Source organism: Amaranthus tricolor, chromosome 7 (assembly GCF_026212465.1).
Source record: "Amaranthus tricolor cultivar Red isolate AtriRed21 chromosome 7, ASM2621246v1, whole genome shotgun sequence".
NCBI lineage: Eukaryota > Viridiplantae > Streptophyta > Magnoliopsida > Caryophyllales > Amaranthaceae > Amaranthus > Amaranthus tricolor.
Window position 1 is genome coordinate 20,728,343 of NC_080053.1, and position 16,660 is coordinate 20,745,002.

Below are 16,660 nucleotides of genomic sequence, written 5' to 3' on the forward strand. Positions count from 1 at the left end.
TGATTAATTAGACATAATTTCTCAAAAAAACCGTCTCTTCTTATGATCAAAATTATATTACTTACAAACACAAAAAATCCCATCATGCCCATTGTATTTAAATCTATATCTCCTAACTTAAGTTGAAAAGTCCTTAAAGTCCAAAAACACAATTGGTTACCAATCCATAACAATTTACATACATGGGTTATTTTTGACATTTCCTTAAAAATAAACAAAAAATAATTAGTCTCCTGAGAGACTGTCTTTTTGAGAGACGTTTTTCAGGCCCAGCCCATTAGAGGATAATGTCTACTTTGTGTACTTTTAATGTCTACTTATCTTATTCTTAATGTCTGCTTATAATATCTTAAATGTTTACTTACTTTATTCTTAATGCCTATTTATAATATTGTAAAAAATATATGATAAACCGACTTAATTAAAGATAGATCTTTTTAAGAGTATTTCTCTCGTAAAAAATTGTGAACAAAAAATATTACTCTAAAATAAAAACTCCATCTCATTCTCTCTCTAAAAACTCGTAAACACAACACAATACAATACATCTCCTCCTCTTTCTTTCTCTTATTTCTCTCTCCTCCTACACAAAGAAGAGGACGACTTTGGCTCCCTTATTCTTCCTCGACCCACCCCTTCAAACAAACTTTGCTACTTACCAAAGCTTAGAACTCTCTTAAATTTTTCATGGTATAACTTATTCATCTCTTCCTTTCAAGTTTTATTTTTATTTTTTGCTTTTTGGGTACTCTTTTTTTTATTATTTATCTATTTTTTTGTGTTTGTTTTGGTTTATTTTGCCTACAAGAATTACTTAAGAATCATAATCTAAAATACCCACTTCTTCAAATTTGATTCATCATGTTTTTATGAAGTTTTAAACTACTTTAATGATTTGTTATAGTCAATGCAAATGTAAACTGTTATGCAAGTATTTTCGTTTTTTTGGGTATTGTTTTATGGTTGTAAAATAGTGTAAATGTAAGTGTTCTTTTGAACTATTTAATGGTTTTTTCTTCATCTTTAGTAAGATTAAAACATGGATCACGTATTATTTCTGCATATTGATGGCATTTTTTTCTTCCTGGGTATTGTATGTTTGTGTTCTTATTCTGCTTGTTTTTATACAGGTAAGTTTTGTTACTTCTTAAGTGAAATTGTATTGTAGTATTTACTGTTTATTGATTGTTAATTAATGGGTTTAATATGTTCTTGTTGATGGTATTTTTGTTTGGTGAAGTTTCGTTCCATTTTTTGGAGATTTAATGGATCTACAAATGCTGTTTCATGTGTTGATGGTAGGTGATATCGAAATTTATGATGGGTTTTGGTGGAATTTTGATTCTGAGTTTTCATTTAGGTTTTGTTATAACCGTTTTTTGTTGTCAAATTTGTGCTTTTAAGCAGAATAATTCTTTGTTTGAGGGAGTTTTTGGGAGGATGGAGGAGAGAGAAAGCTTAGCGCATCGCCTTTCGGGTTTTGCCATGGACTCTAAGGTTTGAATTTGAGGTCTGGGACATGAGTAGATTTGATATAGGAAAAAATTGTTGGTGATAATTAGGTTTTTCTAAATGATTAAATCCAATCAGAAATAAAAACTGAATTCTATTGAAGTTTTGTGAATTGCTTGGTGTATTTTTAAAAGCAATGTATCCTGATTTATCCCACACATCCAAAGAAATAGGTTTTGATTCGATGTCAGATTAGAGTTCTCAACATGAACATCCTATTGTTATCGATATGAAATGTGTTTTTCGATGTTTATGAATAGGTGTTGAATCTGCGCTTGTTAGTGTTATACGGACTCGGGTACTGATGTCAGGTATTGGTACGTGTCCAAGTGTAGGATACCTTAAAATATTCAATTTTACGCCTAAATTGAAGTGTCAAAGTGCCATACTAATGTCCGAACATCAAGGACGGTACACTGGTACGTGAAGTAAAATGAAGAGTCTGAGTAACATAGGTTCATGTTATGTAGATTGATTCCAAATTACTTATATCTAGGAGTGATTGAGCTTTGTAAAAAGCTGCATATAGTTGTGGATATGATTGTGAGAGATTATAGATGGATTATTAAAGGAGTTTTAATGTATATGATTGAAGCTTAAGTGATAAGTATTCAGTTTTTACATCATATCCTAATGCATAGTGGGTCGGTATACGAGGATTCGTATTCATTATAACGCTCATTTGGTAGCACGGCATTCATCCACAATTGAAGTACTTTTGTTTCCTGGCCACATTTTATATATGGTTCGTTATCGCTTTTTGGAGATTGCTTTGAGTTTTGAAACTTGATATAACAGAAAAAAGTCCATTCTATTCCTTAAATATGTTGGATTTTAGCCTACCATTGCCATTCTACCTTAGTGATTCACTAAAATTAGCATTTTTCAGTTAACATATACACACATGCGCTCGCACACACACATACACTTATCAAACAAATGGGTATACGCAATTGGATAGATCATCTTAAAGGATTGTTGAAGTTGCAAATCCTAGGCGCATTAGTATATTCGGAACATCGCCCACTATTGTTCCTTTCAGTTCATGTTTGTTAGTTGATTTACTGTAGTTTATGTATGTTCTTGCACTTCTTTGTTTAACATTTTTCGCTATTCATCTAATAAGTATTGAGCTGAAGCTGATACCGCCTTTTGTAGATGGACTCAAGTCAACTGGTTGAAGAGGATAAAAGTTCACCCGAAACATCTTCCGATTCCTCTCTTTCCCCAGATTCTCCTGACACTGATGACATATTTGGAGAACCATTGGTGCATCCACGAGTTGGTAATGAGTACCAAGTGGAAATCCCATCGATGAAAAATGAGTTTGAACTTGTCCAATTGATGACGAATCCACTTGATTCAGAAGGGGCGGTTATTGACTCCTCTCGCTCTTTTCTAACGGGTCTCCCTTTACAAGTGATGTGGATTACAAATCAGGAAAATCATGTCAAAAAGAGAGTAGAATCACCTAATAATCCCAATGCAGTTTACACAAATGGGGTTGTGGGGTCTGAAAATATCGTCAAAGTAAGTCAGATTTGTTCACTTAACGACGAGCCAAATGTTAAAGTTGATACTTCTATACAAACATACTCCCTCGTCCCTGGTCAACCAAGCGATTCCTGGAGTGATTTTGAAGCTGATTGCTTCCTACTTGGATTATATATCTTCGGTAAGAATCTCCTTCTGGTGGCAAGATTCATGGAAAGAAAATCGGTGGGGTCATTACTGGTGTATTATTATTGTCGATTTTATGGGTCTCATAAATATTATAAATGGGCAGAGTGCCGGAAGATGAAAAACAGGAAATGTGTACTTGGACATAGGTTTTTCACAGGATATAGGCAGAATGAACTCTTTGCCCGTTTAGCTCCTTGCCTCTCTGAAGAATCCAAAACTAAATGGTTGGAGGTATTACCCCACTTTACTGCTATTTCGTTTGACACTTCTACTTGAATGTATGTACAAGGTGTATAGTTGTATGGAGTCTTTATCCTTCTCAATTGTTTGACCTTCAAATTGAGAATGGCATCATATTCCGAACAACAGAGAGGGATACGGGCGACAAAGACATCAGAAGATACATGATGATGTGGCACAATCTGATACTAGAAGAAATGAATTAATGAAATACTCCCTCCGTCCCTCTAAATTTTCCACACTACATCTAAAAAAGTCTCACTTTGATTGCATAATGTAGCAAATTCAAAGAGACAGGGAAGTATATATTTGCTAATGAGAGAAAACTTTAACTCTTTTATTTTCCTTAGCAAACATTAAACTAGAAATCTCAGCATTCTAGTTTATTGAATCTCTTTCTTTTAACTTTCTTTTACATTATCAAACATTTTTATGGGCTTGTATTCTTGTAAACATCGATTGAAAAAGGTTTTTAACTAGAAGTGTTCATTCGGGTCATCGGGTCAATTTCCAGGTGTTTCGGGGCGGTTCAGAATCGATTCTTGTGTCCACATTGATTTTTATATCATTTTAAATTCATTTTAAAGTCGGGTTCAATTTCAAAGTCGGATAAATATCGGATCATCGGGTCTATTTTGAACACCTCTATTTTTAACGATGTTGTAAACAACGATTATATACATGTTTGTTCTTCACTTATGCATTAATTTCTGCTCTTGTTGTTCGTAACAAGGATCTATTGAATTATTTTCAGGTTTCTAGGTCTTTTTTTGAGGGAAAGACAACAGTAGAGGAGTATGTCTTCTCTCTCAAAGCCATAGTTGGACTCCATGCTTTAGTGGAAGCTGTAGGGATCGGAAAGGGGAAAGAAGATCTCACGACACTCATCTTGGATAACACAAAGAATAACCAGTTATTCATTCATCGGCCTGAAATTCCTTCAGGAAAAGCATGTTCTTCTCTTACGTGTGCTGAGATAGTGAAGTATCTAACAGGAGACTTTCGTCTAAGCAAAGCTCGATCAAATGATCTCTTCTGGGAAGCCGTTTGGCCTCGTTTGTTAGCAAGAGGATGGCATTCTGAGCAGCCTCGTGGTGATGGTTATGCGGGCTTGAAGAATCCTTTAGTTTTTCTTATGCCCGGAATAAAGAAATTTTCCCGCAGGAAGCTTTCAAAGGGGGACCACTACTTTGATTGTGTCAGTGATGTTCTCGCAAAAGTTGCCGGTGAACCTGAGCTTCTTGAGCTTGAGGCCGATGACACTACGCCTAGCATCTCCAAGGTAGAAAATGGGTGGGCCATAGAAGTGAAATCAGAGGATGATCAAGATGTTTCCGACCATGAACGCCATTGTTACCTCAAACCTCGTATTTCCTCGGAGATTTCAAATCTTTTCAAGTTCACCGTAGTTGACACCAGTTTGGCTAATGAAGATAACTCATTTAAGGTGATCGAACTGAGGAGTTTACCTGTTGAGGCGAAAAGATGTTCTTTTAGAAAAACCGATGCGCGATTGGAGGTAAATTCTGATACTATGAGGAATGGTTTTCATAGCTCAACAATTTTGACTCAATCCGAAGAGTTAACAAGTAGTAATGCCAATCTACCGAAAGACCACAAATCAAGAACCATAAAACATCAATTCAGTCGTCGTATAAAATCTGGGCTAGCGAGCTGCTCGGGTCAAGCTACAAAAAGACGGAGGATATCTTCGTCTGTTGACGGGGAGTTGACCTTTGTCTTGAGCTTACCAGCAAGAATTAACAAGCTTAAGATTAAGAGTAAGAACGGTGCTGCTGCTTCTAAAGCTGTGAATGAAAAAAACTATGTTTCTTCTAAGGTCGGTGAGTCTGATGTGAAAGTAATAGCTGTGAAATCTTTTGAAGGCGATGCTCCTGTCGAGAAGACTTTATCGTGCGAATGTGTTACTCTTGTTAGTTCTGATGTTTTTCGGGAAAAAGAAAATCTACCCGATAAACCAAAAATTGATTTAAACTTGCCTCAGGTTTCTTCTGAACCCGAGAGTGATGGCAATGCAAAGCTAGAAGAAAGAGAAAATTGTGCCTTCCAACAACCTGATGGCGATAAGGCAGAGCCTTCGGTTGCTCCCAACTTGAGCACTTCTGAAACTAATGAGCCAAAAGTGAGTTCCAATGTTGTGGGGCCCACCTCCCAGGGTGGAGATACGTCAGATCAGCCGCCAAGAAGACAAAGTACCAGAAGTCGACCACTTACTACCAAAGCACTTGAAGCTCTTGAAATCGGGTTCCTAAACCCTGTAAGGCACAGTCGAAAACGCTGCCCATCTACATCACAAGATCAAAAGCCAAAGCGTTCTCGTCAGCCACGCGGCAAAACCACCATGGTCCCACCAGTTGCGGAATCCAAGATTGCGGATCCTCTAGGCTTTGCTATCCCTCCTGAGAAGGCAGCTATGACTCGTGAATCGCTACAACTTCCGGAAACTTCCTTTCCTTCAGCATCATCATCAAAGATGTTTACATAGTCAAACACTGTCAATCGAAGAGTTTAAAGTATGATTTTAGACTGAAAGTCGTCATGCTCGAGAATGCCATAATTCATAGCTACTCAGTCATGACTCGTGAACATTGCTGATACTGTATATACGGCATACAAACGAAACTTGTAGGTTGATTTTAGAAGAGTCGGTTGTGAGTTTGCGGATAAGCGAAGCGCCAGCAACGCTGAAAGCGAAGCTGGAATATTTAACACTCAACAACACACTGTTTCATAGCAGCAATTTACTGAGCTGAAGCCAAGAATGTGTTTGTTAATACCTGCTGATTTATAATTCACTAAATTTCAGTGAAATTTTCCTTAAAGTTTTTCTATAACTATTCATTTCTTTTGATATTGTTGGATTCTACTACATTATGGCTCGATGATTCGTGTTGCTGCTTTCGTTCTTCTCGGTTCTGATTTGATCTTGCCCATTGGCATTGCCCATGAACTTGGTCAATCGAAACATTAAATTTTTTATACTTGTATTTTTATTTCGGCTATAAATTGTAGTTTCTTCTTTTACATCCTAAAGAAGTAACTTTTGACTTGTTCAAATATCGTTTCTATTTCTAAAACGGGAAGTGTTACAGTTTAGCCGAATTTTTGTTTTTTCATTGGCAAACCACTGTTTTTTTCCTAAATTATCAATGGTACCCTATGTTTTTGCACTTTATTTTTGATATCTTTGTATTTTTTCGATTATCAATGGTACTCCTAGCATTTTATGCTAATTACAACCGTAATATTATTCAAATTTTTGCCGTTAAATACTTTTAAAAACAAACCATAGTCAGTTTGTTATTTATTTATCGTTAAATTGACTAGGGTTTGTTTTTAAAAGGATTTAACGGCATGATAACTGCAAAAACTTGAATAATGTCACGGTTGTAATTAGCATGAAATGTAAGGGGTACCATTGATAATCGAAAAAACACAAGAGTGCCAAAGATAAAGTGCAAAAATATAGAGGTGTCATTGATAATTTTCATTGTTTTTTCCCGAACATGGAAGATGTTCCTATTTTCAATGGCGGTCACCACTTTCACGTAAATTTTTCCCTCAATCGGACCTTTCTTGGTATATAAACACGGGTATTACATCTAAATTATCCTTTCATAACCCTGTCTTCTTAAAAATGTTTTCTGTGCACCCAAAATGGTTAAAATATTTGTTTTTGTCCGTAATTTCATAATTGATAGCCATGCTTTTATTACTTTTGAGTTTTGACCCTTTTGTTTCTTCGTAAAATATTTTACTAATAGGGAAGCTACTCATCACATGTAACACTCAATGTGACATGTAATCAATTTCTAACAATCACCCTATAACAAATTAACCCTACACAAATTCTTATAAAAGACGGTCTTTTTGAGAGACCACTCTAATTGGGTCAGCCCATTATATATCTTGTAAAATATTGTAAGTAGGTATTAAGAATGATATAAATAGATATTTAAGATATTGAAAGTAGACATTAAGGATACGGTAAATAAGCATTAAAAATAATGTAAGTAGACATTAAAAATAAGGTAAGTAGACATTAATATTTAGAAGCTAGACTTAAAACACATCTCTTATAAATACGATCTCTCAAGAGACTAACTATTAACCCTATACCTTTGTTACACTATAGTCTTCTCTTAGATATAATCGCTTAGGACAATCGTTCTAAATTCTCGTTGACAAAATAATTTAATTACTTGTATATCGTTTGTACATGGTTTGTTCATGCTTCCCTATCCCTCTCTTTTTGGCACCATGCTCTACAAACACTTAAATATTCTCCCAAGTAAACTCCTCAACCACAAATCTACATATTAAATTCTATACAATAAAATTCCATCCTACTCTTAATTAAAATTCATTGATTGTCTATGTTATCCTCTTATTCCCTCTACTCAAATGAATAAGCTTCAATCAACTTCTACTCCTTGTGTATTTCTTGTGTATCCTCATGATCATCGTGGCTATAAATTTTATGACTTTTTATTTAAGAAAGTTATTATAAGTCGACATGTTTTATTTTATAAAATTTAATTTTCCTTCTCCAAAATTCAATGTTCCACATCTCAAACTTATGATTTCTTTGACAATGGTCTATCTCTCTATCTATCTTACTTTCTCAATGAAACTCAAAGCAATGATGAAAAATTGAAAAAAAAGAGTTTTTTTTTTTTAATTTCGAAATAAATTTTGAGAAATGTTAATTCCTAAAATAATTGTCTATGTGTTCGAGCCTAAAGTTAGGGTTTTTCATTGTTACTAACAGCGTTACCACAATTTTATTCGTTGTTGCTAGCTATTGAGAAAAAAAAATTTCATCCACCCTTAATCTGTTGCTTTTCCCCTGTGATCCTGGGGAAATAGAAGATTGGTCTGGATTTTGTCATTGGAAAAACATTGATTGATTATTTTTAAAATTTGAAGTAGTTTGAGGATGAGTAAAGTTGGAACTTTGAATATTATTTGAACTTTGTGTTATATACTGCCTTATCATGATTTGAAACGTATTTATAAAATTTGGATCAAATTGAGGATTTGAATTGGAATTGAATAATATTTGGATTTTGTGGATTATTTGTATTTTGTGGGATATTTTAATATGGACGAAAATATGAATTTTAAAAGTTGTTTGGATTTTATGGATTATGTCCGTGATAAGGATTATTATTATCCATAATTCTTATAAAAGTTTAGAGTAAAATTTAATTGAAAAAACATAAAGCAAAACAAATACAAAATTATAAGAGAATTATGGTAATTAGAGAGAAATAAGAAAAATAGAGATTTTAAAATTGCTGAAAATATAGCAAAAATTGGTGTCCTTTTATATATAATAAAAAATATGACCGTCGGTATAATTTTTTTATTTGTATTTTTTTAAAAGCTGAAAAAATTAAATTATACTTCCTTCGTTCCAAATCAGTCGTAACTTTAGCAAAAATGACACTATTTATTCATTACTCTTAACTTGTGGTTAATTTTTAATCTATAGGTTAAAATATAGTCAAGTGAGATCTTGTTTGATTCGTCTCATTCCAAAGATTATTAATATCAAATATTTATAATTTTTTATTATTTATAATTAGAGATATTAAGAATTAAATTAGTATATTGGACTGAGCGAAAAAATAAATGTTGCAATAAAATTGAACAGAGAAAATAATGTATTAAAATTTGAAAAAACCAACATTTGCATGATGTTGCCGGGTGGTAAAATTTGAAAAAACTAAATCATATTGCATGTTTCTATTTGTAATTTTAGACGCCAACCTGAATTGGGGAATTCTATTTTAATTGGGACCTCAATATGTAGGAGAATAAGAGCATGGGATTGGAACAACAATTCGTCCCTATTTTTATTTATGAACCTATATTTAGGATCCATTCAGATGCTCTAATATCTAGTAGAATCAAGATTTAGAAATTTTGGGGCATTACTATTTGTCGCCATCCTTTTTATTTTATCGCTACCCCTCCTAATGAAATTACGAATTTGCCACTAAACTTTAAAAATTTACAAATGTGCCATTGGAGTTAATGACTTTTCATTTTTTTTAATTTTTTTTATTATTTTAATTTATATTATTATTGTTATTATAATAATTATTATTTTTGTTATTATTATTATTATTATTATTATTAAACCACAATAATAATAATAATAATAATAATAATAATAATAACAAAAATAATAATAATTATAATAACAATAATAATAATTATTTAAAAAAAAAAAAAAAAAACCAGTCGCACAAAACGTGCGAGTGGTTTTTTATTTTTTTATTTTTTTTATAATTTTTTTTTTTTGAATTTCGACTTATAAAATTTCTTTTGTTTAATTAATTCATTTTTTAAGTTATTTTTATTTAAATAATAATAATAATAATAATAATAATAATAATAATAATAATAATAATAATAATAATAACATTTAAAAATATAAATTAAATATAATAATTAAAACAAAAATAATAATTTAATAATAATAATAATAATAACAACCACAATAATAATAATAATAATAATAATAATAATAATAATAATAATAATAATAATAATAACAAAAATAATAATAATTATAATAACAATAGTAATAAAAATTTTTAAAAAAAAAATTTTAAAAGAAAGAAAAAAACCAGTCGCACGGTCGAGTCGCACGTTCTGTGCGACTGGTTATTCCTTTTTTTTTAAAAAAAATTTTTTTTTTTTTTTTGAATTTCGACTTTTAAAATTTCTTTTGTTTAATTAATTCATTTTTTAAGTTACTTTTATTTAAATAATAATAATAATAATAATAATAATAATAATAATAATAATAATAATAATAATAATAATAATAATAATAACATTTAAAAATATAAATTAAATATAATAATTAAAACAAAAATAATAATTTAATAATAATAATAATAACAACCACAATAATAATAATAATAATAATAATAATAATAATAATAATAATAATAACGAAAATAATAATAATAATAATAACAATAATAATAAAAATTTAGAAAAAAAAAAAAAACCAGTCGCACAAAACGTGCCAACTGGTTTTTTTTTTGTTTTTTTTTTTCTTAAAAAATTTTTTTTTTTTTTTGAATTTCGACTTATAAAATTTCTTTTGTTTAATTAATTCATTTTTTAAGTTACTTTTATTTAAATAATAATAACATTTAAAAATATAAATTAAATATAATAATTAGAACAAAAATAATAATTTAATAATAATAATAATAACAACCACAATAATAATAATAATAATAATAATAATAATAATAATAATAATAACAAAAATAATAATAATTATAATAACAATAATAATAAAAAATTTTTAAACAAAAAAAAAAATCCAGTCTCACAAAACGTGTGACTCGACCTAGGTCGAGTCGCATGTTTTGTGCGACTGGTTTTTTTTTAAATTTTTTTTTGAATTTTGACTTTAAATAGTAATCATAATAATAATAATAATAATAATAATAATAATAACAATAATAATATAAATAAAAATTTTAAAAAAAATTAAAAAAAATGAAAATGAAAAGTTATTAACTCCAATGGCAAATTTTAAAATTTTTAAATTCCAGGGTCAAATTCGTAATTTCATTCGAAGAGGGGGTGGCGATAAAATGAAAAAGGTGGCGACAAATAAGAATCGGAAAAATTTGTTGTGGGTTAGTAGTATTGACTATTGAGTATAACTTTCTATTTTACACAATGCCCTAAATTAAAGAAAATTTAAAACAAGTACGCGAAAAAATATATAAAATTTATATAATAGTATGCTTTACAAAATAATTTTCAAGATAAGCAGTTTTTTTCCAAAGTTGTGATTTGGTGCTGTTCGCTGCTAGTGACAGTTAGCGAATAAAGGCTGGAAGTCAAAATAAGTCAAAGAGTTTGTTCTCTGTTACCAACAGCGAACAAAGACTTTGATTATTTTAGACCTCCAGTCTTTGTTCGCTGTAAATAACAGCGAACAGATGCGAGCTAAAAACAGCAGATTTTCTTGTTTCACCAAGTTTTAGCTTTGTTTGCTATTAATAACAGCGAACAGACCATTTGTTTTTTTGAACCCTTTGCCTTTGTTCGCTGTTCTCATGTTTGGGAAAAAACTACATATTTTGGAAAATAGTTTCAAAAGTTGGCTATAATGTGATTTTTTTTATATATTTTTGCTTATTTATTTAAAATTACCTGACACCTATCTTTTTAATTTTTAAATTTTGTAATTGACCACTTTTAAATTATAAAAAATTTCCACGTAGTAACTCTGACATATTAGATTTTTCACCTAGTTGGCAAAGTTTTTTTTTAAATTCCATATGGTAATCAAGTTTACCTCATTGGTGCTCCATTTTCAAAACTTTGGAAATAGGTTATCTTTTCTTAATCATCTTCCCTCAATTCTCAGCCCTAATTATCTTTACTCATATTCCCTATTTTCTCTCAAGTATTCAATCCCAGATTTTACTTTAATTTCCCCAATATAGATTCAATTTTATTTTTTTAATTAAAAATTTGGTATAATTCTTTTTCCAATAGATTATTCTAGTTTTAAAACCTGTGTATATACTCCTTACTTCAGTTCTTTTGTTAATACTTTCTTTATCTTTTTCCTATATTAACCATATTTTAATTAAAAAATAAAACTGAATATAAATTATGAGAAATTAGGGTAAAATCTTAAATTAAACTCTTAAGGGAAATTAGGCAAAATGAGTGAAGATAATTGAGGATGGGAATTGGAGATGAAAATTGAGGAAAGATGATTGAAGGAAGATAATTGAGGAAAATAATCTCTTTCCAAAGCTTTGAAAATGGAGTAACAACGGACATTGGAGAGGGAATGTGTTTTGTTTAGTTGGGAATGCTATTAGTCAACGTTTTACAAACTTTTTTACTAAAAAGGTCACGGAGTAGTATTTAGGTAAACCTTAGGGTTACCGTGTGGATTTAAAAAAATTTTTGCCTATCATTTGAAAAACCCAATACCTCAGGGTTATTACGTGGAATTTCTCAAAATCAAGTGATGATCTTTAACGCACCAAATGTATATGCGTTAAATCAATAGAGATAGTCTCACCATGAGATTGTAATTTATAATAAAACTAGACTACTTAATAAAACTAATTTTAACCTCCTTTGTCCCTCATATTCAAACTATTAGTCTCATTTAACATTTGATGCTGTACATCAATCAATTTTAACTTGTATTTTTATTTTTAAATTATAAGTTACGTATAACATAGTTAATTAAGATTTTGTTTGATTCGTTTCAATACAAAGATCTTTAATATAAATTTTTTATAATTTTTAATTATGCACAACTAAAAATATTAATAATAAACTTATTGTATTAGCAAATGTGTCCAGTCAAATGAGACTAATAGGTTGAAAGGAGTCTTTTGTAAGCTAAACTAAACCAGCCGTATGTATTTGTAACTGCTAACTACCGAAAACTTTTGTCTCAAATATTCTTCCTAAGCTGCTATGAATCCCTCATTGGCTTCGACAATCGAAGAACCCTCGAAATAATGAACAACTGATTTCATTCACAATCGGTCAGTAATCAATATGATTTAAATTCCTTCTTCTTTACTCTTTATTTTCAGATTTCTTTCACTTTAATTTTCCCCTTTTTTCTACGATCTCTCTTCATCATCTATTAGTTGTAACAGTTTGAGTATTATCTGGTTTTAGGGTTTTCGATTCCCAATTTTAAATATTATTCGAAATTTACCTTTAAATGATGCTGTTATAATTGTAAAATGTTGACTTGCATCCAAAATGCTCCTATAATCTTTGATTTGGTATGCGTTGATAGTTTGATTCAAAATTTATGATTCCAAACTAGGGTTTTCTGTGATTCACATATCTCAGAATTCAGAAAGCGCATTCTTATTGATGATTGGTAAATTATGTGATTTGGAATTTTTATGTGCATTTTAGCAATTATTAATTATTAATTGAAGATTATTTTGGGGTGCTCATAAGTTTTCTTAGAAGTAATTTTTTCAGAAGGATACACTGTAATATGATTATGGTTTCATCAACAAGTAATGCTAGCTTATACAACGATGCTGAATTGAGTCATTCGTCATTGATACATGGACTTCCAGATGACATTGCCTTATTTTGCTTGGCGAGGGTTCCTAGGAAGTACCACAGTGTTCTTAAATGTGTTTCCAAAAGGTGGAAAAACTTGGTGAGTAGTGAAGAGTGGTGGGATTATCGCCAAAAGATTGGTTTAGGTGAAACTTGGATATATGCATTGTGCCGAGATAAGAGTACTGATCAAGTTAGTTGCTATGTGTTGGACCCAAGATTGTCGAGACAGAGATGTTGGAAGCCTGTTCCTGGTGTTCCGCCTTGCTGTTTAAAAAGAAAAGGAATGGGGTTTGAGACCATAGGAAAGAAGTTATACTTCTTAGGGGGTTGTGGTTGGTCTGAAGATGCTACTGATGAAGTTTATTGCTATGATGTTGCCATGAATGCTTGGGATGAAGCAGCTTCTATGTCAACTGCAAGGTATACATTCATCCTTTCAGTAATGTATTTTTGTTTAACTGAATGTATGAGTTTTTGATTGTAGATCATCTTTGAGGATATTTGTCATCCATTCTTCTGTGTAGGATTTTCGATTCATACCCAAATCACACCTCTCTTTTAACACTTTGTTTGGATGGAGGGGAAGGAAGGAGAGGTTTTTAGTGGGATGAAAAATCCTTTGTTTGGATACCAAGTGGGGAGAGGGAGAGATTTTGAGGGATAGATAATCATGATTGTAAAGTTTGTGGTAGAGGTAGAAAAACTCAAATTGTTGGCTTGCTAACTTGACAAAACTCTATCCCTTATAAATTACATACATCTTACTTAATATTCTAGAACTCAAGTGTTACATCAAAGAAAACGCATAGTTTTGCTTCCAAATCTTTCAACTTTGGAAAAATTTTGTTATTAATAATAATAAAAGGACAAAAATCCTTTCAAATCCCCTCCCTTCCTTTCCTTCTCAACTCAATTTCTGTTCAAATGAGGGATTTTCTCCCCCAGCCATGCCTTTATTCATATCCTTAATAAATATTTTTTGTTCCTCTCTCCCTTCCTTTCCCTCCCCTTCCCTCCTATCCCCTGCTCTTCCTTCCCCGTAAATTTCTATCCAAACGAAGTGTAAGTGTTGAGCATTATGGTTTGTCATTGCAAATATCTATGAGATGATATTTTTTTGAGTTTGCTGTCCAATTGTTCATTATAAACAGATGGCATCTTGGAATTTCTTCTTATCTTGTATAATGTAAGTATGAAACATAACAATAGACTTGCTTGATGATAAGATCAAACAGTTGTACTTGCATTTTGGAATTTTGCCTGCTTTCTACAACTGCAGCCAAAGTTGAACATTTCATGCATAATTCACTTGGCTACAAGCTCACACTCTTGCTGACTAATGTGCAATTCAAAGAACATGGGTTGTAGACCTTAATATCTGGTTGACTCTTCAGGTGTTATTTTGGCTGTGAATTCATGGATGGAAAGATTTATGCTATCGGAGGATATGGTCTAGAGACAAGTGATCCACGTTCTTGGGATACTTATGATCCTAGTACGAATTCATGGGAATCGAATTCAGACCCAAACATCATCCTTGACATAGAGGATTCCATGGTGATGGATGGGAAAATCTATATAAGATCTCGCACTTCAACCATACCACCCCATGTATATATGTCCGTCTATGATCCATCGAGTGGCATATGGCAACAAACCGACACCGAAATGGCCTTGGGTTGGCGAGGCCCTACAGTAGTTGTGGATGATACCCTCTATGCGTTGGATCAGAGCTTGGGAACCAAGTTGATGGTGTGGAACAAAAACATGAGAGAATGGAGTCTGATATGTAGACTCTCACCTCTCCTTCCGAGACCACCTTGCCAGATGGTGGCTATCGGAAGCAATATCTTCATAATTGGCAAAGGGCTTAGTACCATTGTTTTGGACATCGACAATGTTGGTAATGTGGATGGAGTCACAGCAAGCTCATCTATACTCAATTCATTTATTGATTGTGATGTGATTAGTTGTAAATGTGTATCAATCTAATTTATTTTTCTGTTCTTCGTTTGTGTTTCTGTACTTGAGTCATCGTGTGTATATTAATCCAGGGATAGCCCTGAGGAACAATTAGTTTCATTTTGTGTGTTTACTGCTGCGTAACAAGTATGATCCTTTCTAACCAAAATCGTTTTGGTTATAACATCTCAGTTACCCCTTTCTGTCAGTTCCTTTGAGTTTGGTATATTTGTCACCTTGGTTCATTCTACTACTAGATCTTTTTGTTTAGATAACAAAATTTAGAAGTGATTTGAAAGAAAGAGATTTGGGGCATGCTTGGATTGGGGATAAATATTTAAGGGAGAAATAAAGTCAAACTAATAAAATGAAAGTGAATCGAGCTGTATTTAAAGTAATTGAGATAGTTGTGAAGAAGGTAAAATGAAAATTGAAATAAAAATAATGAAGGAAAAAGAAGATGATTTTTTTTATTATGGAGGTAATACATTCCCTCATTCTCCCCTAGGATAAATATTTACCCCACAAAATTAAGAGCTTTTTTCATTTTTTATCACTTTGCAATCATTTTTCTACCTTTATAATAATTAAATTTCACTAATTTCTCATTTATCAACTTTATTTTCTTACTTTGACTTTTTTTCATCTCTTAAATATTTACACCCAATACAAACATGTCCTTAAAGGATCTAATTTCGTTGACTTTGTTAATAACCTAATCTCACTAGATTTTGGTCACCAAATATTAAAATGACGTGTTATACTCTTATATGACCTTTGACTCTAACCCTTAATCCCAACCCAATTAACCCGAGTCATCTACTTCTACATTATTATTATTGATTGATTGAAAATTGCAGTAAAGTTATGGAAATTCTTAATTAATTAGTTGATAAACACATAGCCCCGATGGTCTTTTATTATTTATGTAGACAAACTTTCAATCAATATTAAGGATCAAAGTATTAATGATCTAAGATCCATTTAAATCTTATATTCTTTGAGATCAACTCGTTTGTTACACTTACCATACACTTACATTAGTATAAGCTCTATATCTCAACTTTCAGCTAGTCTGCTGAGAAATCGTCTCATTAAGAGATATATTTCAAGCCCAGTCCATTAAAAA

The 16,660-nt window shown here is 31.4% G+C and overlaps 2 protein-coding genes across 5 annotated transcripts; both read left to right on the forward strand.

The window, feature by feature from the left end:
• The first annotated feature begins 490 nt into the window (after positions 1-490).
• Positions 491-6,363, forward strand: LOC130817767 (uncharacterized). Of its 2 annotated transcripts, XM_057683644.1 has the most exons (4): positions 497-690; positions 2,671-3,187; positions 3,299-3,426; positions 4,190-6,363. In XM_057683644.1, exons 1-4 carry the CDS (start codon positions 688-690, stop codon positions 5,939-5,941), a joined length of 2,400 nt encoding a protein of 799 aa, XP_057539627.1. In that variant the 5' UTR covers positions 497-687; the 3' UTR covers positions 5,942-6,363. The 2 variants fall into 2 exon arrangements, with proteins under 2 accessions (XP_057539625.1, XP_057539627.1); XM_057683642.1 differs by having other exon boundaries at positions 491-690; positions 2,671-3,426.
• A 6,535-nt stretch (positions 6,364-12,898) lies between these two features.
• LOC130818097 (F-box/kelch-repeat protein SKIP4) lies at positions 12,899-15,651 on the forward strand. 3 transcript variants are annotated; one of them, XM_057684135.1, is made up of 3 exons: positions 12,899-13,022; positions 13,480-13,989; positions 14,964-15,651. In XM_057684135.1, exons 2-3 carry the CDS (start codon positions 13,496-13,498, stop codon positions 15,559-15,561), a joined length of 1,092 nt encoding a protein of 363 aa, XP_057540118.1. In that variant the 5' UTR covers positions 12,899-13,022; positions 13,480-13,495; the 3' UTR covers positions 15,562-15,651. The 3 variants fall into 3 exon arrangements, with proteins under 3 accessions (XP_057540118.1, XP_057540120.1, XP_057540119.1); XM_057684136.1 differs by having other exon boundaries at positions 12,906-13,022; positions 13,465-13,989; XM_057684137.1 differs by having other exon boundaries at positions 12,904-13,989.
• The last annotated feature ends 1,009 nt before the right edge of the window (positions 15,652-16,660 follow it).

Excerpts from the sequence above, each read along its gene's own strand:
- LOC130817767 (XM_057683642.1), top strand. Across the intron at positions 3,427-4,189 it reads CCAAAACTAAATGGTTGGAG|GTTTCTAGGTCTTTTTTTGA; the intron begins GTATTACCCCAC and ends AATTATTTTCAG.
- LOC130818097 (XM_057684135.1), top strand. The coding sequence starts at position 13,496 with ATGATTATGGTTTCATCAACAAGTAATGCTAGCTTATACAACGATGCT. Across the intron at positions 13,990-14,963 it reads GCTTCTATGTCAACTGCAAG|GTGTTATTTTGGCTGTGAAT; the intron begins GTATACATTCAT and ends TTGACTCTTCAG.